The 25,434-nt window shown below is 48.9% G+C and overlaps 1 protein-coding gene across 1 annotated transcript; it reads left to right on the forward strand.

The window, feature by feature from the left end:
• The first annotated feature begins 1,016 nt into the window (after nucleotides 1-1,016).
• On the forward strand, nucleotides 1,017-24,738 carry MACO1 (macoilin 1). The gene is made up of 11 exons (XM_036397012.2): nucleotides 1,017-1,265; nucleotides 7,739-7,880; nucleotides 8,843-8,969; nucleotides 10,138-10,261; nucleotides 10,603-10,781; nucleotides 11,585-12,083; nucleotides 18,187-18,345; nucleotides 19,358-19,540; nucleotides 20,281-20,401; nucleotides 22,197-22,371; nucleotides 23,983-24,738. The coding sequence occupies exons 1-11, from the start codon at nucleotides 1,186-1,188 to the stop codon at nucleotides 24,183-24,185; spliced, it is 1,992 nt and encodes a 663-aa protein (XP_036252905.1). The 5' UTR covers nucleotides 1,017-1,185; the 3' UTR covers nucleotides 24,186-24,738.
• The last annotated feature ends 696 nt before the right edge of the window (nucleotides 24,739-25,434 follow it).

A 25,434-nucleotide genomic window follows, 5' to 3' on the forward strand; every position in this document is an offset into this window, starting at 1 on the left:
AGCAGCCTGGGACAGTGGAAGGTGTCCCTGCCACGGCAGGGGATGGAATGAGGCGATCTTCAAGGTCTCTTCCAACCGAAAAAAATCCGCGATGCTCCAATTGTAAAGTATAACTCCACCACAAGGAAAACACCGGGCCGGGCCGTGACTCGGCAGCCCCCGGCGGCGGCAGCGCCGGCGGGACCCGCCCAGTCCCGGCCCTCACTGAATGCCCGCCCCCTCCCCCACAGACCGCCCTTAGGGACTGCCCTCCCATTGGCCGAGAGCAGCTCCTCCTGACCTCTGATTGGCTTATCTCAAGCACCGGCCGTCTTTGGGCCGCGCGTCCTGTATTGTGATTGGTCTAGTGTCTTGTCACTCAGATAGGAGCACTATTTATTGGCTGGCGCGGCCTGTCTGTCAGGGTGGGGGTTATTTTGCTCTCCGGTGAGCGGCAGTGCAGGCCGCCTTGTGGGGGAGGCACCGGGCGTCACAAACTGTCACTGCCTGGCTCTGCACCTGAGACGGGGTGTCCCCTTCCCCAACTGCCCATTTGCCAGCGAGGCTGTCAATCAAGCGGGAGAGGTGGAACCTCGGTGCTACGGTGACAGAGGAAATAGAGCCCTCCTTCTTCCGTTTCCGAGTGGATGGCTGAGCTGTCCTTTTATTTCTCTGTTTCTCCTCCATTGGACAATTTTGCTGTCGGTCACCGCAAGGGGCGGGAATCAGCCCGCAGCACAGTAGGCAGGAGGAGACCAGAATCTGCATTCTGATTGGTTGATAGACCATCAATCACAAATAATCCTCTCTGACTGGGTTGTAGGGCCGTCATTCACAGTGGTGGGCGTGCCACGCGACGGCACGAGGCGGGTTCAACTTTCTGACACTGCGATTGGTCCGTTCTACCGTCTTTCTGCCTTTCCTCGCTGCTGATTGGTCAGACATGCTGTCACTCAGGTGGGATCAACCGTTTGATTGGCGATCGCCGGGGAGGCGGGGCGCTGCGCGGCGGCTGCGCGGGGGGACACGGCGGGGAGGGACGGACCAGGAATTATTTTTATTTCTTTGTTTCCCGGGGAAAAAAAAAGGAAAAAAAGGGAAAAAAAGAAAATAAACCCAAAAAAAAGCCCCGCGCTCGGGAACCCCCCGCGGGGGCGGATGGTGCTGCCGTGAGCGGGGCGGGCCGGGCCGGGCCGGGCCGGCGGGATGAAGCGGCGGAGCGCGGACTGCAGCAAACTGCGGCGGCCGCTCAAGCGGAACCGCATCACCGAGGGCATCTACGGCAGGTACCGAGCGGCCGCCGCGGCGCCGGGAGCGGGCGGTTCGCGGCCCTGGGCCCCCCGGCCGCCCCCCGGCCCTGTCACCGTCATGGCGCCCCGGCGCCCCTCAGGCGCTGCCCCGCCCCGGGCCCTCCGGGACTCCGCGGGGCCGGGGCTGCTGCTGGCCAAGGTGCTGCCGGTGCTGCCGGGAGGGAGCGGCCGGAGACGGCCCTGGGGTGCGCGCCCAGCGCTGGGGCCTTCGCCCTGGGTCACCCCCGGTGGTGCCGGAGCTCCGAGCCTCGCCTGGGGAGGGTTTCCCGGCCGCGTCTCACAGCTGGGCACTGCCGGAGCTCCGAGCTGCCGCTGCCGCCCCAGCTGGGTCTGCCCGGGGAGGCTTTCCCGGCTGGGCATTCCCAGGCTCCGGCTCGCAGCGGTGCCGAACTGCCCGGCCCGGCTGCTCACTCGGGGTCTCACAGAGTTGTTCTTGCCGTGCTGGTGGGGCTGCCGGCGGGAAGCCCTAAGAGCCACGGGAGCAGGAGGCTGGCTGGGAATTGCCGGAGCAGGGGTGGATGGCCCGGTGTGGACCCGGCCCGGTGTGCCGGGGACCCAGCCCGGTGTGCCGGGGACACAGCAGGTGCCCGGCTCAGCCCTGACCCCGGCGGCGCGGAGCCAGGCAGCGCTCAAGGGAGATGCACGTGGGTTGTGTTTTTTCCAGGTGCTCCCAGGGCTGGTTTGTGTCCTAGGGATGTGATGCTCCAGTTCTAAACTGGTGTTTTCCAGGTGCTCACAAGTTTGTGTCCCAGGGCTGGTTGGTGTCTGTGTAAGGAGTGATTCCAGCTCTGCTCTCCCGAGTGTGGCAGGTTTTTGTGGGGTGCAGGAATTGTGCATTTCTCAGTCAGCAGGAGTTTGGGTCAGGAGAGGCTCGGGAGCTGGTGAGAGCTGTAGTAAATGTGCTGCTGTCCCATTTCTGTTTCTAGTTCAGTGGGGTTGATGAATGCACTGCCTGGAAACCTGAGCGAGCTCATACAATTCAGATGTTAACTTTGCATGAGGGAAGCAGCTGCTGGGGAGCTGTGACAGGAATAAAATTGTCCCAGTGTGCTGCTTATCCCACTTGTAGTGGATCTGTGAGAGTAGAGAGCTTCTTGCTTCAGACTTTCAAGTTTTGGGAAAACCCTGCCTGGAATGGTAGAGAAAAGCATCCCTTGTGTAGAAATGATTATTCAAGGTGAAGAATAATTCAAATATATAAGAAATTGCTTATAACTGGATTTCAAAAGTCATTCCAAATGCTTTGCTTTTGAGGTTACTGGAGGGAAGGTGGGGTTGAGAGAAGGAGGGGAAATCAGGGAAAGCTCAGAGGAGCTCCAGGAGCTGGGTGTGCAGCAGGGAGAGCTGCTGGAGTCTCTGAGCAGCTGAGGCGCCTCTGCCTTTGCTTCTCCTGGGATGCTTTGGTTCAGGAATGGATCCTTAGCCTTTGTTTCACGTGGCATTTTGCTAAACAGAAACAAGCAGTGTGCTCAGAGTGTTGTCATACAGAAAAGGAGAAATAGTGAAAAGGCTTTTCCCTTCTAAGCAGAGGGAGGTTCTTCTACATGGATCTGGGACGTTTCTCTTTTTTTTAAATGTTATTTCTGTCTCCATAATTCAGTGGTCACATACAGGTAACTTCTCACAGAACTACAGTTGTCTAAATTCTTGTAATTACTGCACTTATTTATTCAGCTTATCTTAATTGTCCCCATCAGCTTACACAGACCTAGTAAATGCAGTTATCAGGAGGAAGCATCCTGGGTTTATGGGCAGAGCAGCCAGGCTGAGCAAACAGCAGCATTGGGATACTTAACTCTTTGTTTTGTTGGGTTTTTAAATTAAGCCTGATTTTAAATTAAGCCTCCTGCCCAGCTTGGCATGTGAGCACGGCAGAGCTGTCACTGTGAGTGAGAGCTGGGAAAATGAGGAGTTTTGGAGCAGGTGGAGCAGGGAAGGAAGGAATTGTCCTGCAGGGAAGCTCTGGTGGCAGAGTTCATTGCACGTGTAAAACTGAGGCAGATTATGAGAAGTGATAGAAAAACAGAGCAGAGTTAGAAATGTAAAATCCTGGGCTGCACTGAAAGGTGTGGATGATCTGTGAATGCTGACTTTTGCAGTGACTTATGCTCTCTAGAAGTGTTGCAGGATCTGTGGAAAGAATTCTAGTATAATTTAAAAGAACTGCTTTCAACTAACCTCCAAACCCACCACAGTCATGGTAGGAATTGGAGGGTCTCTTATTTCCACACTTTATGTTCCAAATTTTGCCTTCTCCTGTGTAAAACAATAGCAGCAGTTTAAAAATGCTGAAGTGATTTAACATCTCCTACCTTTGGCAGTGTGCACGCATTAACCCCCTAATTGTTAATTAAAGTATTCATTGCAGCTTGTCATCAGTTAAGCAATTAAAGTTTATTTGTTCCTGCTTGTTCCTAAGTCTCCCCAGTCCCCATCTTTGATCTGGCTAAAATCCTCCAGCTGCACTGCTGGTATTGCTGCTTGTGGTTCTGCTTGGTCCCCCTTTCCTGGCTGGGGAAGTTTCAAGATGAATTCCACACATCCCTGCTTGAAGTTGTGCTGTCACACCAGCTGATGGATGCTGTCTCATGGATTCCCTGACAATGGTCCTGAAATACTCCATGTTCCTTCAGAGCAGGGCTTTTTCAGCTGGGCTGTAAATTGCCCTTCATGGCAGGCACTCCGTGGGCTGGCAGCCAGGTGGGTGCCTGGCAGGGGAGGCTGGCTCGTCTCCAGGTGGCCCTGGTGGCACAGGACAGGGTCCCTGGGTGCCACGGCCCCAGAAATGCTCCTGGTTCCCTCTGCCACCCAAATCCCGACAGGGCTGAATTCCAAGGGCTGCGTTTCTGACAGCCAAAGAAGCTGGAAGGAAAACATCAGCACTACCTCCAGGAATGTGGCCTTTTTTAGGCCTTTCTTGAAAATCCAGAATCATTCCCCCTGCTCATTTATTTTACCAGCTTCCTATAGAGGGTGAAGCATTTTCTGGAGGTCTGGAACAAAGCAGCAGCGCTGCCTTTTATGACTTGAACTCCGGTGCAGGGCTCCAGTGTCATTTATCCTACATTTACCGTGCTCTGCTGTGCCCTGGCTCTCGCTCCCTGCAGCTGAAGGGGCTCCTGTGGCTGCATTTTGGAATTCTGGGGTTCACAGCTGAGCCCAGAGCTGGCAGTGCTGCTGTCCCAGCCCCACGGTGCTGGGTGCTGACTGTGTGCCCTGCAGGGATTTGTTTCCCTTTCCTCCTGCCCAGCTCAGGGCTGGGTGCCCTCTGTGCCCTGCCAGGACACTGAAGCAGGGCTCAGGGAGCTTTCCTGGCCTTCCTCACGTTTCTGTTCCTTTCCAAACCCGTAGCTGGCAGGTGTTTGACGTGGTCAGTGCCAGCAGTGATGTTTTCTGCCTTTCAGACTCGCTGTGTTTCCCTTCTCCTGCCCACTGATAATAATCTTAGCTGTCTGTTTGTGTGTTTCTTTAGATAAAGCTTTGATATTTGCTGATCTCCACTCAGCCTGCCTGGTGTTGTGGCTGCTGCCTAACCCTGAGGTGGGGGGGTCGTGGATTATTTGGTGATTTCACCCAAATGCTCAAATTCACCTTTTTAAAGCTCACCTGTGCCCTTGGCTCCCTGCCAGGCTGGGGATGCCTCCCACTCCATTGTCTTGGATGAGTCAGGCTGGAACAAGCCAGGATTGCCTTTCCAGCCTTGGGGCCTCGCTGATAATGGTGGGGTGGAATTAAGGCTTAATCCACCCCCAGTTTGGGTTTGGGGTGCACGATTGGGTCTTTTTCTAGGGATTTTTGGCTGTGTTTTTACCTTACAGCTGGCAGAGGATCTGCTTCTGCAGGGCAGTAAAAGGAGAACAAAGAACAAGAGAGGGAAAAAGAAAAAGGGGGGGGAGGAAATGGCATCTGGCACTGGCAGGGGGAGGAAGAATAAGGAGGAAAATTATTTATTTGCAAATTCAAAGGGGGAGCAGAGGCACGGCAGGGTTATGAATAAATCTTTCTATTCAGTGTACATTAGCCATCAATTGACCTTTCAGAGAAACTGCAGCTCTGGAATCCCTGCTCCTCCCTGCCCTGTGCCCTCTCCTGGCGTGGATGTGTCCATCCTTCCTTCCTCCTTTCTCACCCTCCATATGCTGTGCCCTGGCCCTAAACCTCTGACATGTGTCAGGAAATTGGATAACCCAGATTTTAGGGATTTATCTGCAAGAATCTTCCCTGTACTGGGATCCACCTCAGAATTCCAGTTTGCCTTGTGGAATACACTCGAGCCTGTTCAATAAACAGGTTTTCTGGGGGATTTAATTCCTGGGGATGTGTTTCAGCTGGGCTGGGGCTGGCCTGAACACAAACCTGGCTGTGCAGCACCTCAGGGGCAGCAGGATCTGAGGTTTGGGCCCCTTCCCTGCTGGGGCCAGCCCAAGGACTGAGGCTTTGAGACTCTCCTGAACTCCTGGAATTCTGAGTGGCTTTGGAGCCCTTCAGACAATGAGGAATAGGCTCTTTAATGCTGTTGGCAAAGCCTCCTTACAAGTGTTGCATTGTTCCAATTCCACTTTAGAAGGTGCTAAGTGTCAGCGGGGCCCTTGGATTGATATGAATTTAATATCAGAAATCACTTTAATGGCTGTGGTACAGAACTCTTGTTCAGCAAATGCTTTCTCTTGGAGTGGCACTTCAGGCTTGAGCAGCATTAGTCCTGACAGCCCTCGCTGGCTGGGAAAAATGGGGTCTCCTCTGCCTTCCAGTGGCAGGAAAATAAACAAAAGCCACGAGAGTAACCCAGGAAAAGGCTCCACAGCACAACTGAACTGAGCAGGGAATTCCTGGCTGTGGTGCTTTTATGGAATTCCTCAGATCTGGACCCAAAAGTCGCCTTTAGCGTCGAACATTCCCTGAATGCAGCTGCTTTTTGCAGATTTCTGGTGAGGATCTGAACTGTGAACAGGCAGGGAAAGGCAGCCTGGGGGAGCACCAGGACAGTGTGGCCATTGGAGGGGGTTTGCTGTGGGATGTTTTTTGGGTTGGAGGGGTTTTGCAGTACTCACTGCAGTTCCATTCTTCTCTAACAGTGATTTGTGACTGGGGCTGGGTCCCTCAGAACTGAGAACACTGGAAGCCCTTCCTGAACTTTCCAAGTGTGTGCCATTCATTTTGTTTCCATTCCACTGAAGTGCTTCCTGGAGCCTTTTGCTGTATTTTTTCCCAGCCAGTTCAGTTGATAAGGGCACTCTCAGGCACCTGCCATCCACCTCTGACTCCCAAGAAACCCAGGAATGTTCCCAGCCCTGTGCATTGCACCTGAACTTGGGTGAGAATTGCACAAGTTCGGTCATTTCCCAACCTCTGCTGGTACCCAGCTCTTTCCCTGGAAATTTGGGGTTTTGTCTCTTCCCCAAAGCTCTGAGCCAGTTCCTAAAAAAGCCCCGAGCAGGGCAGAAACTCGACCCTGCCTGGCACAGGTGCCAACCCTTGGCACCTCCCTCTGAACATTCCAGGGCAAAGTTCTGCTGGTTGTGCTGGCAGGGTGGCAGAGGAGGGAAAACAAGTTACTAAAAGGACAATTTGCATTTGATTTAAGTGAGAAAAATATTTTTAACCCCCTTGTTGTTGTTGCTGTAACCTAATAGAGTGCAGCAAGGTGTCTGGGGTGGTGGGGTTGGGGGAAAAAGGAGTTTTGCTTCTTTTTTGGAAGAATGGATTGGGCTGATGCCTCAAGTGTTACTTGGGTATGAGCTCAGAATGTTTTTAAGCTCTGTTGCCAAGAAGGATCATCAGTGGTTCAAAATGCAAGACTCAGAACATGGGAATGTGGCTCAGAAATCATTAAAAATAGAAGTTAGCCTGGTCTCAGGCCTCATGTGCTTCCATTTCTCTGGGGTTTTGTTTGTTTGTTTGTGTTTAAGGGATCCATTTGCCTTCATAGAAATGTTTTCAAATCTAACACCGATAACTCAGTATCCAAACTGTCTTTAAATTGCTGTAGGCTTAAAATACATCTCAGTTTATTGGTGCTGCAGTCTGTGTTAGATGAGGGAACATCTGCAGCCTGCTGAGGAGGGGAACACAAAGTTCCTGAGCACCAGGGGCAGGAGAGGGCTGGAAAAGGAGCATTGCAGCTGGGAGAAGTTACCTGTGGCAGGAATGAGTGAGAGAATCTGTGTGAGAATGCAGAGGGACATGGGTGCTGCTGAGCAGTGACCCTGCTGATTATTGGGGAAAATAAATGCACTTCAGTGTGAGCTTCGTTAGCCCAGGCCTGCTGTAATGGGATAATAAAAAACCCAAACCTAAACTTATTTAATAAAGTTATTTTGGCTGACATTTCCTTCTGTGTAATACCGTTGTCCTTAGTTTTAATTCGGAATATTTTAATTAAAAAAAATTAAAAAGTCAGTTTGTCTGTTGGAAATCCTGACCTGAAATTTCCTTTTTCTTTCCCCCAGCACCTTCCTGTACCTGAAGTTCCTGGTGGTGTGGGCCCTGGTGCTGCTGGCAGATTTTGTGCTGGAGTTCAGGTTTGAGTACCTGTGGCCCTTCTGGCTCTTCATCAGGAGCGTTTACGATTCCTTCCGATACCAGGGCTTGGTGAGTGGCACAGAATATTCCATTTTCCACAGTCACAGTGGCACAGAATATTCCATTTTCCACAGTGACAGTGGCACAGAATATTCCATTTTCCACAGTGACAGTGGCACAGAGTATCCACAGGAATATTCCCATTTTCCTCAGTGACAGTGGCACAGAATATTCCATTTTCCACAGTGACAGTGGCACAGAGTATCCACAGGAATATTCCCAGGAATATTCCATTTTCCTCAGTGACAGTGGCACAGAGTCTCCACAGGAATATTCCCATTTTCCTCAGTGACAGTGGCACAGAATCTCCACAGGAATATTCCATTTTCCACAGTGACAGTGGCACTGAGAGCCCCCTCACAGCACCAGGGCTTCTCTCTGATGGATACTTTATCTATGGCCAGTGGAAATGAAATAGAGATTTATCCAAATTTCACCACGGAGAAATAATGTTCAAATTTCTGAGCTGGGTTTGAGTTAATCAGAATAATATATAACCTTATATTGTTTAAATTTCTGAGCTGAGTTTGAATTAATCAGAAATTTATATAACATTATGTATGTGTAAACAGGCAAGAATTTCTGTATTACTTTAAAGAAAACCCTCTGATATAGACTTTTAAAATATTTTTGTATATATATATATACACAGACATATGCTATCTATATATAGGGCTGTATATATGTCTATATTAAAAATGTATGTATATAGCCATATAAAATATTGCTATTTATATATTTATATAAAATATATATTTATATAAATATATATATTTATAAAATATTTATATTAGTATATATAAAATTTTAATATATTAAAATTAAACATGTAGCATTAGAAATATTGGTGAGTTATAAAAATATAGCTGTTAGATATTTTATGTAAAATGTATTTTAATGTATACAAAACACTACATTTGGGTTGGAATAACCAAACTCTCTTCTTTTTCCCCCTCCCTCCTTTCTTTCAGGCCTTCTCAGTATTTTTTGTGTGTGTAGCATTCACCTCCAACATCATCTGTCTGCTCTTCATCCCAATCCAGTGGCTGTTCTTTGCTGCCAGCACCTATGTGTGGGTACAGTATGTGTGGCACACAGGTGGGCATTATTCTTTATTTACAACTTCCTGACCCATTTATAACTTCTTTGTTTCCAACTTTTCTCTATTGACAACTTCCAGGGCTCAGTAAGGATCTCCCATCTTTTAGGAACAAAATTCCTCTGCTGTTGCCTCACTTAATGCAGTTTTTTTAGTTTGGTTTTTTGTTTTGCACTTGGGGTGCATCTCCAGTAAGCAGGAACTGGAGGGGAATGAACAGGAATTCCAGAGCAGTTAAAAGAAAATTAAATTCCTGACTTTAAAACTCTCCAGCAGTGATTCAACGATTACAGAGCACACAGCACAAGTCTGTGGCAGTGTTCTGTTCTTCCACACTCAGTTGATGTGCTGATAATTTAGTTAACAATGCTCAAATATCGATTATTTCAGTGAGCAGAGTTAATTCTGTGTTAGCAAAGCTGGATCCAGTTTCTGAGCTGGTGGTGCCAGAGGCTGCCCTGACAGTTTGAGGCTTCCACGGAGAATCCTTGTCCCCCTCTGCTGCCCTTTTCTCCCTGAGTTTGTTCTCACAAATCCCTGGGTTTGGATGAGGAAATGGAGCTGGAGGAGGTGCTCCAGTTCCTTCCCTCAATCAAAACATTTTAGGAATCAATCAAATTGAATTTAAATTATTTTTTGGGGTAACTTTTCACTGCCCAGGTTGTTGGGGCTGGGGCTTTGTGGCAGCTGTTGTGTCAGCCCTGATGCCAGGGTTTGCAGGGTGCTGTGAGCAGCCCTCCCTCAGCTCTGTGCCAGCTCAGTCCCTGCTGATAACAGCGGGGTGGGAGCTGAGGGCAGGGGCTGGGACCCACTTGCTGCCCAGTTTCAAATACCTGCAGGATCTGGGGCTGCTTTTGGGGCTGTATTAATATGTTCAAGCCTTCTCTGAAGGTGTTCAGGGCTGATGCTTAGAAGGAATAACCTGATGGGGCAGTTTTAGCTGTAGCTATTGAGTTGATTGAATATTTTAATTCATGGCAACCTCAGGAATTACTCATTTTCAGTGCTCATCCAAGTTGATGGGAACTTGCTCTTTTTTTTTCCTTTTTTTTGGTCAAAATCTTTAAGGTTTGTTTCCTCAGACTCCTGAAATAATGTAAAAATAACTCTCAACTCCTTGCTGCCTGTTCTCTGTCCCTGAGTGTCTCTGTTTCCTTCTCTCCACAGAAAGAGGTGTGTGCTTACCAACAGTATCACTGTGGATACTTTTTGTTTATATTGAAGCAGCCATTAGATTTAAAGATTTAAAAAACTTCCACGTGGACCTTTGTCGTCCATTTGCAGCACACTGGTGAGTGCTTCTCTGTCCTTTCCCTAGCAACCTTTATTTCACCAGGAAAATGAATAAGCAGGCCTTTTTATTTGGGTTCAGGGCTTGGCTGTCCAGTTTTCCCCTCACAATTCTGCCATGAAATATTCCATGAGAAATGTGTGTAAACAAGGGCCCAGTGCCACCTTTCTGTGCTGGGAGGAATTTGCAGTGTGGATATTCCGAGCATTTCCTGAAAGCTCCCGTGGAAAAACCACTTTATAAATCAGTTTCTATGGACCTTGTTCATACATACATGAATATGTGTATATGAATTGTGTATATATTTGATTAATATTGCTTTTTTTTATTTCCCTCCTTAGCATTGGCTACCCTGTTGTGACTTTGGGCTTTGGCTTTAAAAGTTACGTCAGCTACAAGATGCGGCTGAGGAAGCAGAAGGAGGTGCAGAAGGAGAATGAGTTCTACATGCAGCTCCTGCAGCAGGCTCTGCCCCCAGAGCAGCAGATGCTGCAAAGGCAAGAGAGGGAGGCAGAGGAAGGCAAGTTATCCCTTCATGTGTGCTCTGTTCTGTGCTGCTCCAAGGGAAAATAAACCCCGGAGGAGCTGTGGGGGTGTTTGAGGGTCCCAGGGTGAGGGGAGAGATGGGAATCTTGACTCCATGTGTCAGAAGGCTGATTTATTATTTTATTATATATATTATATTAAAGGAAAATGATACATTAAAAGCCTACTAAAAGAATAGAAGAAAGGATTTCATCAGAAGGCTGGCAAGGAAAGGAAAGGAATGATAATAAAATCTTGTGACTGTCACAGCCTCGACACAGGTGGCTGCCATTGGTCACCAAGTAAAAACAATTCACGTGCTGGGTAAACAGTTCTCCAGATCACATTCCAAAGCAGCAAAACATGGAGAAGCTGAAGCTTCTCAGCTTCTCAGGAGAAAAGATCCTGGCAAAAGGATTTTTTATAAAATGCTCCTGGCTCCGTTTGGTGGGAGGGTGGTGAGCTCAGGGGGGCAGAAATGAAATCACTTTGGAGGGGTTGATGTGACAGAGAAAGGGAATGATGGCCCCTGTGCTCAGTTCCTCATTAGCATCAGTCTGGCCAGTCAGTGCTGTGTGTAGCTGTAGTATTTATTCTTAAATCCCTCTTTCCTGCCTGGAATGAGGCAAAAAGCCTTAAAATAGGTGACTTTGGATTCTCTTTTCTAGAAAGCCTCCAATCCTGACTGTTTCCTGCAGGAATGATGGATGTGTCCATAATGATTTTTTCTTTCTGTGGCACAGTATTGATGGATTTAATGAACTAAGTTGGTTTTTTTTTTCCACTTTGGTGTTGCAGCAGCCAAAGGATTATCTGATATGGATTCCTCAATACTCCTGCAGCACAATGGAGGCATTCCAGCCAACAAAAAAATCTCTGCAACGTTGCCAGAGCTGGAATATCGAGAAAAAGGGAAAGAAAAGGACAAGGATGCAAAGAAACACAACCTTGGAATAAACAACAACATTTTGCAACCTGTAGACTCTAAAATACAAGAAATTGAATATATGGAAAACCATATCAATAGTAAAAGATTAAATAATGATCTTGTAGGAAGTACAGAAAACCTCTTAAAAGAGGACTCATGCACTGCCTCGTCCAAAAATTACAAAAATGTCAGTGGGGTTGTGAACTCCTCACCCCGCAGCCACAGTGCAACCAACGGGAGCATCCCCTCCTCATCCTCCAAAAATGAGAAAAAACAGAAATGTGCCAGCAAGAGCCCGAGCACACATAAGGACTTAATGGAAAACTGTATTCCTAATAACCAGCTAAGCAAACCAGATGCACTGGTAAGGTAAGTTGGGCCTGAGCCTTGTCTCATCCTCCCTTGCTCCAGCAGGACTCGGGGCTTTCATTTGCTTTTGATCAGGAAAATGTCATTTGTGATCATGTAGAGAAGCCGGAATGGTGCAGCGGTGGGGCAGGATCTGCAGGAGATGTGCAGAGCTGTGTTCCTGGCCTCTCTTTGCAGCCTGGAGCAGGTTGCTTCGTTTCTGGCTCAGGATCTGCTGCTCCCCTGGCTCACAGCTCTGATGTGAGGCACCAGAAATGCTCTGGTGGAAGGCAGGAGCAAAACCTGAGAAAATCAGCTCCTGTGTCCTTGCCAGCTCCTGCCTTGCCTCTCCAGGGAGGTCACTGGGCTTCCTCGCTGCCTGAACAGGTGGTTTGCTTTTGTTTTTCCTTTGAAGTGTTTGGCTTTTGCTTTAATCTCCAGCTGCAAGCGTGGAGGCAGTGAGTGCAGAGAGCCAGGGCTGCTGTGGAGCTGAGCTCAGCTCTGGGGTCTGATGGAAAATCCCAGCTTTGCCTGCTCCTGGAAGTTCACAGGGACGTGGACCCGTGAGGTCAGAGGTGTTGGCATGTGCTGCCAGGAGAAGCAGCAGTGAGCAAAGGGCTGGGACTGTGCATGGAGACATGTCTGGAACTAAAACCGTTCCACAGTTCTGCCCTGCTCCAGCATTTCCCACCTGCCCATGTCTCTTATCCCTTACTCCATCAACGGTGGCCAGCTGAATTGGCAGATCAGGCTTGTTTTCCATGCAGGTACCTTTGATAATTGGGCTTTTATCTCAGAGGATTTGTGCTGTGGGAACACAATTACTTCAATGGAAATATTATCTTGCCTTCTGATAATCACTCTCTCCCTGATTGACATACCCCTGCTAATTAAACACCGGACTAATTGATACCTAATGTGTGTATAGGATCTGTGTGGGGTTCAGAAAGCAGCCAGTGGGATCTGTGACAGGATCCTGCCAATTAAACATCCATACTAATTGATACCTAATGTGTGTATAGGATCTGTGTGGGTTCAGACAGCAGCCAATCAGTGTGATCTGTGACAGGATCCTGCCAATTAAACACCCATACTAATTGATACCTAATGTCTCTATAGGACCTGTGTGGGTTCAGAAAGCAGCCAGTGGGATCTGTGACAGGATCCTGCCAATTAAACACCTGGATTAACTGAGGGGCAGGATCCTGCCAATTAAACACCCATACTAATTGATGCCTAATGTCTCTATAGGACCTGTGTGGGTTCAGACAGCAGCCAGTGGGATCTGTGGCAGGATGGATGGGCTGCACGTGGCTCTGCCTCAGTGCCAGCCCTGCTCTCCTCATGAGCTCTGTTTGCTCCTCTCTGAGGGACAGAGGGCTCAGCTCAGTTTGCTGCAGTTCCAAACGTTGCTTTGAGCAGAGGGAAGGGAAGGAATGGGCTGCCAGCCTGAGGATGTGTGCTTGGACAGGGTCTGAGGGTTAAACCTGCTGTGTTCAACAGTTTCCTGTTGAAATCCTTGTGTGGGAGCTCAGAGCAGGTGCTCTCCAGTTGCCCAAGGTGAGTTTGGGATCACAGAAATGAGCCTACAACAAAACAGATCCTGTCCTGAGGGAATTCCAGCTGCTGGAAGGACACAGAACACAGCTGGACTCTGGGAGGGCCTTACTCTGCCCTGAGAGGGAATTGAACTCCTTCAGGCGAGTGGTTTTGGGATGTGTGGCTGTGGAGTTGTGCCACAAATCCCTGGAGCTGTTCCCTGTCCCTGATGTCCCTGTGCAGGCAGCCCAGCAGCACCAAACCCAGCTCCTGCTCTTGTTTCTGCCCAGCCTGGCTGTGCAACTCCCACACCAGTGGGAGCATAAACTCACCTGACAAATTGGATGGGATGGATGCACTTAAATTTAAAAATTCATGGTGCTTTTTTATTTTAACCTTGTCAATTATCCCGTCCCTGGAGTTCCAGGCATTTGTTCATCATTTTTTCCACTTCCAGGAGTGTTACTCATTCCTGTTATTAAACTTTCAGTCTGCTGGAGCCTGGAAAGGGCTCAGTGAAGTCCTCATTTGTTCAGACTCAGCTCAGATCTGCTCAGCTTCCAAATAAAGCTGCTTTTTCTGACTGGGTGTCCAGCAGGATGGCAGACCCGAGCTGCTTTCCTTTTGTGTCCACAGATGATGGCCCTGGGCTGAGTAACCAGCAGCAAATGTGGAATGTTCCTTCTGCAAATGTGAAATGTTCCTTCTGCTGCTGGGCCTTGGGATTAGCAGGGCTGGAGACAGGCAGGATCAGGAGGTTTTGGAGACCAGGAGTTTTACAGGGTTGTTGACTCTGGAATGTTTGATGTGATCTGTGTGGAGGGGTCCTGAAGTTAAGGTTTATGTATGTATTTTACACATGCTCCTATTTGAAGCTGAGCTTTTCTTTTTGCTGTGTCTGGTGCAATGTCAGAACCTGAGTTTTGTGGACAGGAACTTCCTGGAGGAAGGAAATCCCTGGGGATTGCCCCATCCTTGCTGGAGCTGAGGGGTCCCAGGGGCTCAGGAACCTCTGGGGTTTTCTGAGGCCTCTCCTGAGGGTGCTGGAATCTTATCAATCCCTTCATCAGTGAATCTGTGATCTGAGTTCCTCTTTCCCAGCTCCCTGGCCATGGGGCCACTGGAGGGATCCATTTGGGATCAGCCTGGGTCCCTTTGCACTCTGCTGTTTGTCAGGAGGTGCAGAGCAAATCCATCTCTTCTCCCATTTCCCTGTCATTTCTGAGGTGGAACAGATTCACAGCCTCAATGTATGGAACAAGTCCAAGCTGTAATTGCTGCAGAATTATTTTGTTGTTGTTGTTGTTGTTTATTGCACATTACACTGCAAAACCCCTGACCTGCCTCTGCCTTTCAGCACCCTTAAAATGCCTGCACTGAAAGCACACGAGAGCCAGGCAGTGCAGCTTGGCAGGACTGTCTGTATGCACAGAGGTCCTGCCTTTGGCACACGAGGTGGTGAACAAGCTGTCTCATGTACTAATTATTCCCACAGATAACGAGGACATCTTCTGGCAGTTGGACTGGGAAAATTCTTGGGGAAGCAAAAGCTGCTCTGCCACAGCTTATTTCACTTTTCCTAAAATGGTGTTACCTGCAGAGGCAGACTGGGAGGTTTTTAATGTGAATTTGTGGCCGTTTGGTGCTGATGCTGTACAATTTGGTGACATCACTGATGGGCAGAGAGGGGCTGGTGCCTCCTGCTCAGCCCCTGCCTGGGTTCAAGCAGCACAAGGTTTCCTGTGGCAGCTGCAGGGGGGTGATGGCCAAGGTGTCCTGCCCCAGGGAGGCAGGCACAGAACACAAAATCAGGATTGGGACTGGAAATGAGGAGTGTGGGAGCCAATCCCTCCTGCAGCCCCTTCCCCAGGCAGCAGAGAGCTCAGGACAGAGCATTTCCAGCCCTGGCAATGGCAGCAGCAGGGACAGGGGATCCCTGGCTGTTTTTGGGGGGGGGGGGATCCCTGGCTGTTTTTGGGGGGATCCCTGGCTGTTTTTGGGATCCCTGGCTGTTTTTTGGGGGGGGATCCCTGGCTGTTTTTTGGGGGGGGATCCCTGGCTGTTTTTGGGATCCCTGGCTTTTTTTGGGATCCCTGGCTGTTTTTGGGGGGATCCCTGGTTTTTTTTGGGATCCCTGGCTTTTTGGGAGTGCAGGCTGCTCCCAGGAGCTGCAGGCAGAGCCTGTCAGTCCCACAGTTGCCCCCTCAAAGGAGCAGCTTCCCTGCAGGAGCTGCTGGTGCCAGGCAGAGCTGGGGCTTTTGGAGAGCAGCTCAGGGCCCTGTGGGTACTTTAAAATGATAAATTCTATATAAACAGCGTTTCATTCACCCAACAACTGCCCTGTCCATCATTTAACACTGCACAGGGTGGCACCACTCACCTGAAGCAGCTGCTGCTGTTCCCATTTTGGGGCTGAGGTTGGAATATTTGCTCAGGTTTGCAAATTCTTGCCCTCAGCAGAGCACCAAGTGATTTGTGCACTTCCCTGTGAGCTGGGTATTTGCTTTGTGCTGTTACTGTTTGCCTGTAAGTTGATTTTTATTTTTTTTTTCTGTCTGAGGGTGCTTTTGGCCATTTATAGGGCACTGAAGGAATTCATCTTGTGGGAGGGCACTTCCATGGCCCTGGGGAGGCAGCTGGGGCAGGAGGGGGGTCCCAGCCCAGCCCTGCTCCCCTGGGGCTGCTCCTGGCTCCTCATTCCCCCTCTCATCTCTCTGGGTGTTCTTGGTGTTCCAGACCCACCTCTCTGGATTTCCTCGGCCTTGGGGGTCCCACGCTTCCCCCCTGCCCTCAGTGGCACAGGCTGTTCGTTCTCCCTGCCCTCAGTGGCACAGGCTGTTCGTTCTCCCTGCCCTCAGTGGCACAGGATCTTCTCCCTGCTCATCTCTCAGTGCCTTTTAGGCTGAGTTTTCCCTGCCCTGAAGCCCAAAAATGTTTCATTAAGAAATCAGAAGGCTCCAGCCATTCATCTGCACTGCTGAGTGTCACTAAGGGCAGCTCTTTTTGGCTTTTGTGAGCGCTCTCCTCATCTTAATGTCTCACTGCCACCAATTCAGAATGGAAGGCCAGGAAATAAAACCACCTTCATCTTCTTTATGGACACTTAAAAACTCTCAAATCAATAGCTGGCAGAGCAGAGGAGGATTGTGTGAGAATGGCTGGGGTGTATTGCTTTCAGGAAGTGTGGAACAGAGTTCAAAGGGGTTGATTATTCACCTGTGATGTGTTTTTAGTCTAGGAATCAATACCCTCATTTGTGGGGGAAAGTGAAAGTGAGCTGAGTGCCTCTCCTCCAAAACGTGGTTTTTATTTAACAATATTTTAATTAAAAAGATTACATAGATCTTCAAGAACTTTCCAAAGCTGCAATTTCAAGTGTAGAGCAGATGGTCTCTGTTCAAGAGCAATTAAAACTAAATTTACTGACTCCTGAGCTGGGGGTGACTTAACACATCCTCTTACTCGGCATGCACATCATGTGCTGCAAGAAAACTCCAACATGTTGAGGTGACAATTCACAGCTCTGGCTGGCAAATCCAAATCAGCATTTGAGGACAGAATTAAATCTCTGTGAGTGGCTCTGTCCTGCTTTGGAGCAGGACAATAGGGGTACAATATTTACAATTCCTTCCCAATACCCATCACCTGTGTCAGACACTGAGCTTCTACTCTAAACCAATCCCAAAGTGCCAACATCACCCAGAAGATGGGGAGGCCGAGAAGGAGAAGGAGAAAGGCTGGACGTGCCAAGATTCCTCCATCTTGCCCCTTGAACCCCCATTCTAAAAACCCCAAAAATCGATTTTTCACCCTGTGATAAATCCACTGTCATTCTACTTAAACTTTCACGGCTTGTAATTCTCCATATAAAGGTTGGTAATTGTTTTTTCCAAGGGCTGAATCAAAGGCACAGGGGGCTTGGGCTCTGTGCCAAGGTCTCTGAGCCCCCTGGGCAGGGGCTGGAGCCCTCCAGGGCAGCCAGAGGAGTTCCCTGGGTTCCAAATCAAGTAATAAATCTAAAGATTACCCCAAATAAAATAGAAATAAAATTACTTTATTTATCCCAAATAAAGTAATAAATAATACAGTGTAATAAATTAATAAATGAGCCTGGAGAACACGGAGTCTGTCGCAGACATCTTTTATGGAAAATCCTTTCCTTAGGATTTTTCCTTTTGAGAAGCTGAGAGGCCTCAAGAACGAAGTGTAAACAGTAATTACCTGCTGCTGTGGAATGCAACAGGTGGATCTGGGATTGGCTTATGTTAGTTATTTCTAATTAATAGCCAATTAAAGTGACCTGGCTCGGACAGAGAGTCCGATCCACAAGCTTTTTTTTATGATTCTTTCCTTTTTCATTCTTAGCTAAAATCCTTTCTTCTATTCTTTTAGCATAGTTTTAATATAATATATATCGTAAAATAACAAACCTTGTGAAGCAGGGAGTCAGGTCCTCCTCTCTCCCTCGTGCTCAGCGCCCGTGAGCGCGGTCCCGGCTGTCAGGTGCATGGCGCCGCCTCTGTGGGGCTCCTTGTGTCCCTTGGGAGCCCGTCCCCACGCGGTGCCGCTGTCCCTGTGCCCCCAGGTTGGAGCAGGACATCAAGAAGCTGAAGGCTGACCTGCAGGCCAGCAGGCAGGTGGAGCAGGAGCTGCGCAGCCAGGTGAGCTCGCTGAGCTCGGCCGAGCGCGGCGCGCGCGCGGAGACCGGCCAGCTGCGCCAGGAGAACGAGCTGCTGCAGAACAAGTACGTGCCAGGGGGAAATGGGCACTGGGAAACAGCCTCCCCTGGGCTGGGGCGTTGGGGCTGCTCAGGCAGCCATGGGGCACCGGGAAGGACGGAATTGTCACTGGGAATTGTAATCTGGAAATTGCGGGGGTCTCGGGGATACGAGAGTAGGAGTAAATTTGTTATTAGGGATTGTTGTAATCTGGACTTTACGGGGTTCTCAAGGATATGTGAATAGGAATAGCAGTTGGTTATTAGGAATTGTAATCTGGAAATTAAGGGGTTCTCTAGGATATGTGAATAGGAATAGCAGTTTGTTATTAGGAATTGTAATCTGGAAATTAAGGGGTTCTCTAGGATATGTGAATAGGAATAGCAGTTGGTTATTAGGAATTGTAATCTGGAAATTAAGGGGTTCTCAAGGATATGTGAATAGGAATAGCAGTTGGTTATTAGGAATTGTAATCTGGAAATTATGGGGTTCTCAAGGATATGTGAATAGGAATAGCAGTTGGTTATTAGGAATTGTAATCTGGAAATTGCGGGGGTCTCGGGGATACGAGAGTAGGAATAAATTTGTTATTAGGGATTGTTGTAATCTGGACATTACGGGGTTCTCAGGCAGGGATATGGGAGTGGGAATGACAGCTCGTTATTAGGAATTGTGATTTGGATATTATGGGGTTCTCAAGGATATTGGAGTAGGAATAACAATTCATCATTAGGAATTGCTGTAATCTGGAAATTAAGGGGTTCTCAGGCAGAGAAATTAAGGAGTTCTCAAGGATATGGGAGTAAGAATGACAGTTCATTATTAGGAATTATAATCTGGACATTATAGGGTTCTCAGGCAGAGATATGGGAGTAGGAATGACAGTTCACTATTAGGAATTGTTGTAAGCTGGAAATTAAGGGGTTCTTAAGGATATGGGAGTAGGAACAACAGTTTGATTTTTGTGTTAAATAATCCTAAAATGGGAGGCAAATCCAGGCAGATTTTAAGCTCTCTCCCATCCCCGTCCCCCTGCAGATTGCACAACGCTGTACAGATGAAACAAAAAGACAAACAAATGATCAGCCAGCTGGAGAAGAAGCTAAAGGCAGAGCAGGAGGCACGAACCTTTGTAGAAAAACAATTAATGGAAGAAAAGAAGAGGAAGAAGTTGGAAGAAGCAACTGCAGCACGAGCTGTGGCCTTTGCTGCTGCTACCAGGTGCTCTGCCCTTGGGAGCCTTTGGGGTGGGAGGGAGGAGCCTGGGTTTGATCTTTTACTTTAAAAAATCTTTTATTTAAAAAAAAAAAAGGCAGCTTTATTTGCGTTGAGAGGCTCATTTGTGTTAAAACAAGGCAGGCCTGGGAGATGCCTCCCCTGCAGCTGAGCCTCAGTGCCTCCATGACATTTACACATGTACAGGAGGAGTGTGCTCTAAATGACCCGCTCCTCCTGCAGTGTGCTCTCAGAGCTGTTGTGTCCTGTTCAGAGGAGCATCTCCCTTCACCTGGGAACTGGCAATCAAGGCTTTGTGCAGTGACATTGGCCATAATTCTGCAATTTTCCTGCTGGGGCAGTGCTGCCTGTGGGGTTCTGTGTTCCCACAGCAGCACAAGCTGGGGGCACTGTAACCTGCAGGGCTCCAAATGTCTGAAAGGAATTATTCCTGCTTTTCTGCTCTCCCCAGGAAGGAGTGAATCTCTCATCAATTGGAACATTGAATATTTGATCAATATTCCAAACCTCCCAGCAGCTGAGGTGTGACACTCAGTAACTGCATTGCTGCAGGGCAATGGCTTTGCTGGGCACACCAAAGCTGGCTCCTTCTTTCCAAGCTTCAGATTTTATTTTATTTGAATTGTTGGTGCTGCAAGCAGCCGAGGAGGGGCAGCCTGCCTGTGCTCCCTGAGGGCTGCTGCTGTCCCAGCTGCTGAGCTGTCCCTGTGTCTGTGTCCCTGCAGAGGGGAGTGCACCGAGACCCTGCGGAGCCGCATCCGCGAGCTGGAGACCGAGTGCAAGAAGCTCAGCATCGACATCAAACTGAAGGAGGACCAGATCAGAGAGCTGGAAATCAAAGTGCAGGTAATGCCCCAGCTCCAGGGGCTCAGGGCAGCACCCAGGGAGAGCTCCCAGCCCTCCCACATCCCTGCACCTGCAGCACAGCAATGCCCAGGGAGCACAGCTCCTGCAGCTCCTGCCCTGGGCTGGGAGCGTGAGGCCAGCAGGGCCCAGAGGCTCCTTCCAGACCTTTCCATGGATCCAGCAGGGCCCAGAGGCTCCTTCCAGACCTTTCCATGGATCCAGCAGGGCCCAGAGGCTCCTTCCAGACCATTCCATGGATCCAGCAGGGCCCAGAGGCTCCTTCCAGACCATTCCATGGATCCAGCAGGGCGCAGAGGCTCCTTCCAGACCTTTCCATGGATCCAGCAGGGTCCATCCAAACCCTTCCATGGTTCAAGGCTCCAAACCATTCCATGGTTCCAGTAGGCCCAGAGGCTCCTTCCAGACCATTCTGTTGGTTAAATGGGGATTTTTCCCCCCAAACGCCCTGGTCTGTGTAGGCTGAGGGTAGGATCCCCTCAGTAGCGTTTTACCCCTCATGCAAGGAGCCTGTGACACTCTCATTATAATAAACCATAAATTTCACTAAAGCTTGCTGATTCAGGGCAGTCTGGAGCACTGGCCAGGCCATTGTTTTGGTGTTAAAGTGCCTGAATATTGAAAATACTTTGTGGCAGGTGTGCAGCAAATAGAGTTGGGTTTGTTAGAGCTGAAGAGCTCAAATGTGTGCCCTTATTTCTGTGCTAAGGATGTGCTCAGACTGACAATCTGCATGAAAATGGATTTTTAATGCCCTTTCAAAGCCCACCTGGTGCTGCTGTGGACTTGTTTCCCAATCACAGGTGCAGCCTCCTTGTCCCTGGATTTACCAAACCCCTGACAACAAGTGTGGCTTATCCCTGGAGTGTTTGAGCATGGCTCTCAGATAATTAAACCCAGCTCTAATTAAGCTTTCTAATTTCACGAGCATCTTCAGACTGTTAGAGAAGCTTTTTGTTGCAGGCATTAATATTCTCCCCTTTGCACTGTTGTCCCTCCATTTGAAGGTGTAGAATATTTCTGTATTTTTCCCCCCCAGCCACAGTTTGCCAGGATAATTGCTCCCTGCTTTTCCCTTTCCTTAATTCCTGGCATTGCAGCACAGTGAGGTTTGATGTGAGATCCAAGCAATCCCTTTATTCAGCCGCTTGGAATGGCCTTTAGGGAAGGTTTTTCCACGTTTTTGTGCAGCAGGGATGGAATCCACATCCCTGGAATGTCCAAAGCCAAGGATGTGGCACTTGGGGAGGTGTTTTAGGTGGATTTGATGCTCTCTGAGGCCTTTTCCAGCAGGAGCACTTGTGTGATTCCAGCCTTTTCCTGAGGGAAACGTTCCCACACCCCAGCCTGCCCCAGCTGCCTCTTGGAGAGGGATTTGGGGTTTTGGGGTGGAGGGCTGAGGCCCAGAGCAAATGTGCTTAATCACAGCTTTAATCACCTGCAGGGTGGAGGTAACCTTAATTATCCAGCACTTTAATTAATGCCAGGCCCAGGCTGGGGAAGGGGAAACATTCCTGGCTCTGTCTGCTCTGTGAACTCCCCCACGGTGGCATTTTTTGCCCCTAGGCTGACATTTTTTTGCCCCTCAGGGTGGGTTTGTTTTGCCCCCCAGGATGGCATTATTTGCTCAATAGGCTGACATTTTTTTGCCACCAGGATGATATTTCTGCCCCCAGGATGATATTTCTGCCCCCAGGATGCCATTTCTGCCCCCCTAGGATGCCATTTGTGCCCCCAGGCTGGCACTGCTCCATTCTGACCCCAGTTTTCCCTGCAGGAGCTGAGGAAGTACAAGGAGAACGAGAAGGACACCGAGGTGCTGATGTCGGCGCTCTCGGCCATGCAGGACAAGACCCAGCACCTGGAGAACAGCCTGAGTGCAGAGACCAGGATCAAGCTGGACCTTTTCTCTGCCCTGGGAGATGCCAAAAGGCAGCTGGAGATTGCCCAAGGTACCTGGGGGCTTCCATCCCACGCAATCCTGCGGTTTCTCACAGGGAATTTGGCATTTCCAGCTTTGGGAATGCGGAGCTGGAGCCATCTGAGCTCACCTTCCCAGCCCATCATGATAATGAACGTTGAAATAGGTGTTTTAATTAATTCATGGTTATTTTCTGCAGTTTGTAAACCGTTACAAGGAGCTGGAGATCTTTTAAAGCTCTGAAAGAACTCTCTCTTTAAAAGAGATAAATTAAATTAAGCCTGTTATTGAGCTGCTCTCCTGTCATCCTAATAATAATATTTTATTACTCCTCAAGTAAATAGAACTTAAATTTGAGGAGAATCCAACCTGTTTTAACCCTGAGCAGGTGAGGGGAGTGTGGGCACTGCTGGTGATGCCACCAGAGGGAGCAGAAAACCAACATCAAACCCAGGCCAGGCTTTGCAGCTCTGCAAACCATGGAGCAACTCAATAACTTTGCATTTCATTTCCCTGCAGAAGGTTCTTTGACTGCAGAAATATTTAATTAGAGGGAGAAATTGTTTTGTTTTGTTTCAGCAATGGGTTTTTTCCATCACCTGGTTGCAGGAATTGCTGTGGTGGTGTGGAAACTCAGAGAGAAATGATGGAAATGGGAGAGTTTGGAAAATTAACAACTTTTATCACCAAATATTTGCTTTTTGTGAGGAGTTTGGAGAAGGGGAATGAAAAAAAGGCAGAAAAAAAATGGCAGAAAACCGAGATTAAATAGAATTAATCTTTGGGGTTGGTGCAGCTGTGAATCCAAATAATGCAAAATTATAATGGGAGAGCTGAGATTTGTTCTGTAGCAATTGGAGACAACCAAATGCAGCTGTGAGCACAGACCAGGAGCTGCACAGGGGCTGATTTCAGGGGTGTCAGCCAGGGAAGGGAAGCTCTGAGCTGCTGGGTGGTGGTTTCAGAGCAGGTTCTGAGCTGCTGGGTGGTGGTTTCAGGGCTCTCAGGCTGGGGAAAGGAAGCTCTGAGCTGCTGAGTGATGATTTCAGGGCTCTCAGCCTGGGGAAGGGCAGGTTCTGAGCTGCTGGGTGGTGGTTTCAGGGCAGGTTCTGAGCTGCTGGGTGCTGCTTTCAGGCTCTGAGCTGCTGGGTGATGATTTCAGAGCAGGTTCTGAGCTGCTCTGTGGTGGTTTCAGGTTCTGAGCTGCTGGGTGGTGGTTTCAGGGCAGGCTCTGAGCTGCTCTGTGGTGGTTTCTGGCTCTGAGCTGCTGGGTGATGATTTCAGAGCAGGTTCTGAGCTGCTCTCTGGTGGTTTCAGGCTCTGAGCTGCTGGGTGGTTGTTTCAGAGCAGGCTCTGAGCCCCTGGGTGCTGATTTCAGAGCAGGCTCTGAGCTGCTCTGTGGTGGTTTCAGGCTCTGAGCTGCTGGTTGATGCTCTCTGAGCTGCTGGGAGCTGATTTCAGAGCAGGCTCTGAGCTGCTGGGTGCTGCTTTCAGGGCAGGTTCTGAGCTGCTCTCTGGTGGTTTCAGGCTCTGAGCTGCTGGTTGATGCTCTCTGAGCTGCTGGGTGCTGATTTCAGAGCAGGCTCTGAGCCCTGGGTGCTGCTTTCAGGCTCTGAGTGCCGCTGTGCTTTGCCGTTCGCAGGGCAGATCCTGCAGAAGGATCAGGAGATCAAGGAGCTGAAGCAGAAGATTGCAGAGGTGATGGCAGTGATGCCCAGCATCACCTACACTGCGGCCACCAGCACTCTGAGCCCCGTGTCCCCACATTATTCTTCCAAATTCGTGGAGCCCAGCCCCTCTGGACTCGACCCCAACGCCTCCGTGTACCAGCCCCTGAAGAAATGAGGGAATGCCGAGGTTCTCCGTGCCCCAGGGGTCTCTTGCAGTCAAGATGAAATTGTTTCGTGTGGGACTGTGTTTGTTGTCATTTCCAGCAGGAGAAAAGAGCATTGGCTAGAACTGCCCATTGGTTTTTCGTGTAAATTTTTAGGGAACCTCACAGAACTTTGCGATTTATTTTCCTTGGCCAACGCATTAAAAACGATTCTTGGTTTTCAAGTAGCCAATTTTGCCTTTTTATGTACTCTTGCATGGTTTCCTCTTGAAAAAAAAACAAAAAAAAACAAAACAAAACCACAGGGCTTTGCTTGGTTTTGAACCCTTTCTCCTCAGTTTTTTATTTAATTATTAAATTGGATTTGCAGATTCATCAGTGAGGAAAACCCCTCAGTTTTCCAGTGAAAGGGTTAAACAACCCAACAAAGCTTTGATTTATAGATGTGTTCAATACAAACACGTGGATGTTGCAGAAGATAATTTGATTTTCCCCCCTCAAAGGACCAAACAAATTCCAGGGGCGTTGTTCAAGGGAAGGAATAAAGAATAGCTGATGATGTGACGGTGGTTGTTGTGTGAAATATTTCTATCCCCATTGGTGTTTTTTCAGTCACGGAGAATTGCTGAACAGCCTGGTTCACAGTGCCTTGGGAAAAGACCTTTCAAGAGGAAACTTGATGGTTTAAACTGATTTTTTTTGCCCCCTTCACTGTCATCCAGCTTCTGCATCAGGGCTCGCTCAGAGCTGCTCGTGCTGGGCCAGGGCCCAGGCTCCATCCTCGGTTTCATTTCCAAACTCTGCAGTTTGTTCTGTCCTCGGTGGTCCTGCCCTGGGGCAGCGGAGCTGGAGCTGTGCAATGTTCTGTACACGAGACGCTGGAAAGCTGCCCAATAAAAGCTGCAGTTCTGGGGGTTTTTATTTGGTTTTATTCAGCTCTCATTGACACTCGGCCTCCCCTCCTGTCCCGGTGGTTCCCGGCCCTGGGAGGTTCATTGGGGGGGGTTCATTGAGGAGTTTTCAAGGAAACCCTCGAATTTCACAGCAATTAAAAATGTGGGTTTGGGGTTCTTATTGGGGAGTTTTCAGGGAAACTCACAAATTAAAGATGTGACTTTGGAGTGTTTCTTCAGGAGTTTTCAAGGAAACCCTCAAATTGCACAAATTTAAAATGTGAGTTTGGGGTTTTCATTAAGAAGTTTTCAAGGAAACCCTCAAATTTAACAGAAATTAAAAATGTGAGTTTGGGGTTTTTTATTA

Source organism: Molothrus ater, chromosome 24 (assembly GCF_012460135.2).
Source record: "Molothrus ater isolate BHLD 08-10-18 breed brown headed cowbird chromosome 24, BPBGC_Mater_1.1, whole genome shotgun sequence".
NCBI classification, from domain to species: Eukaryota; Metazoa; Chordata; class Aves; order Passeriformes; family Icteridae; genus Molothrus; species Molothrus ater.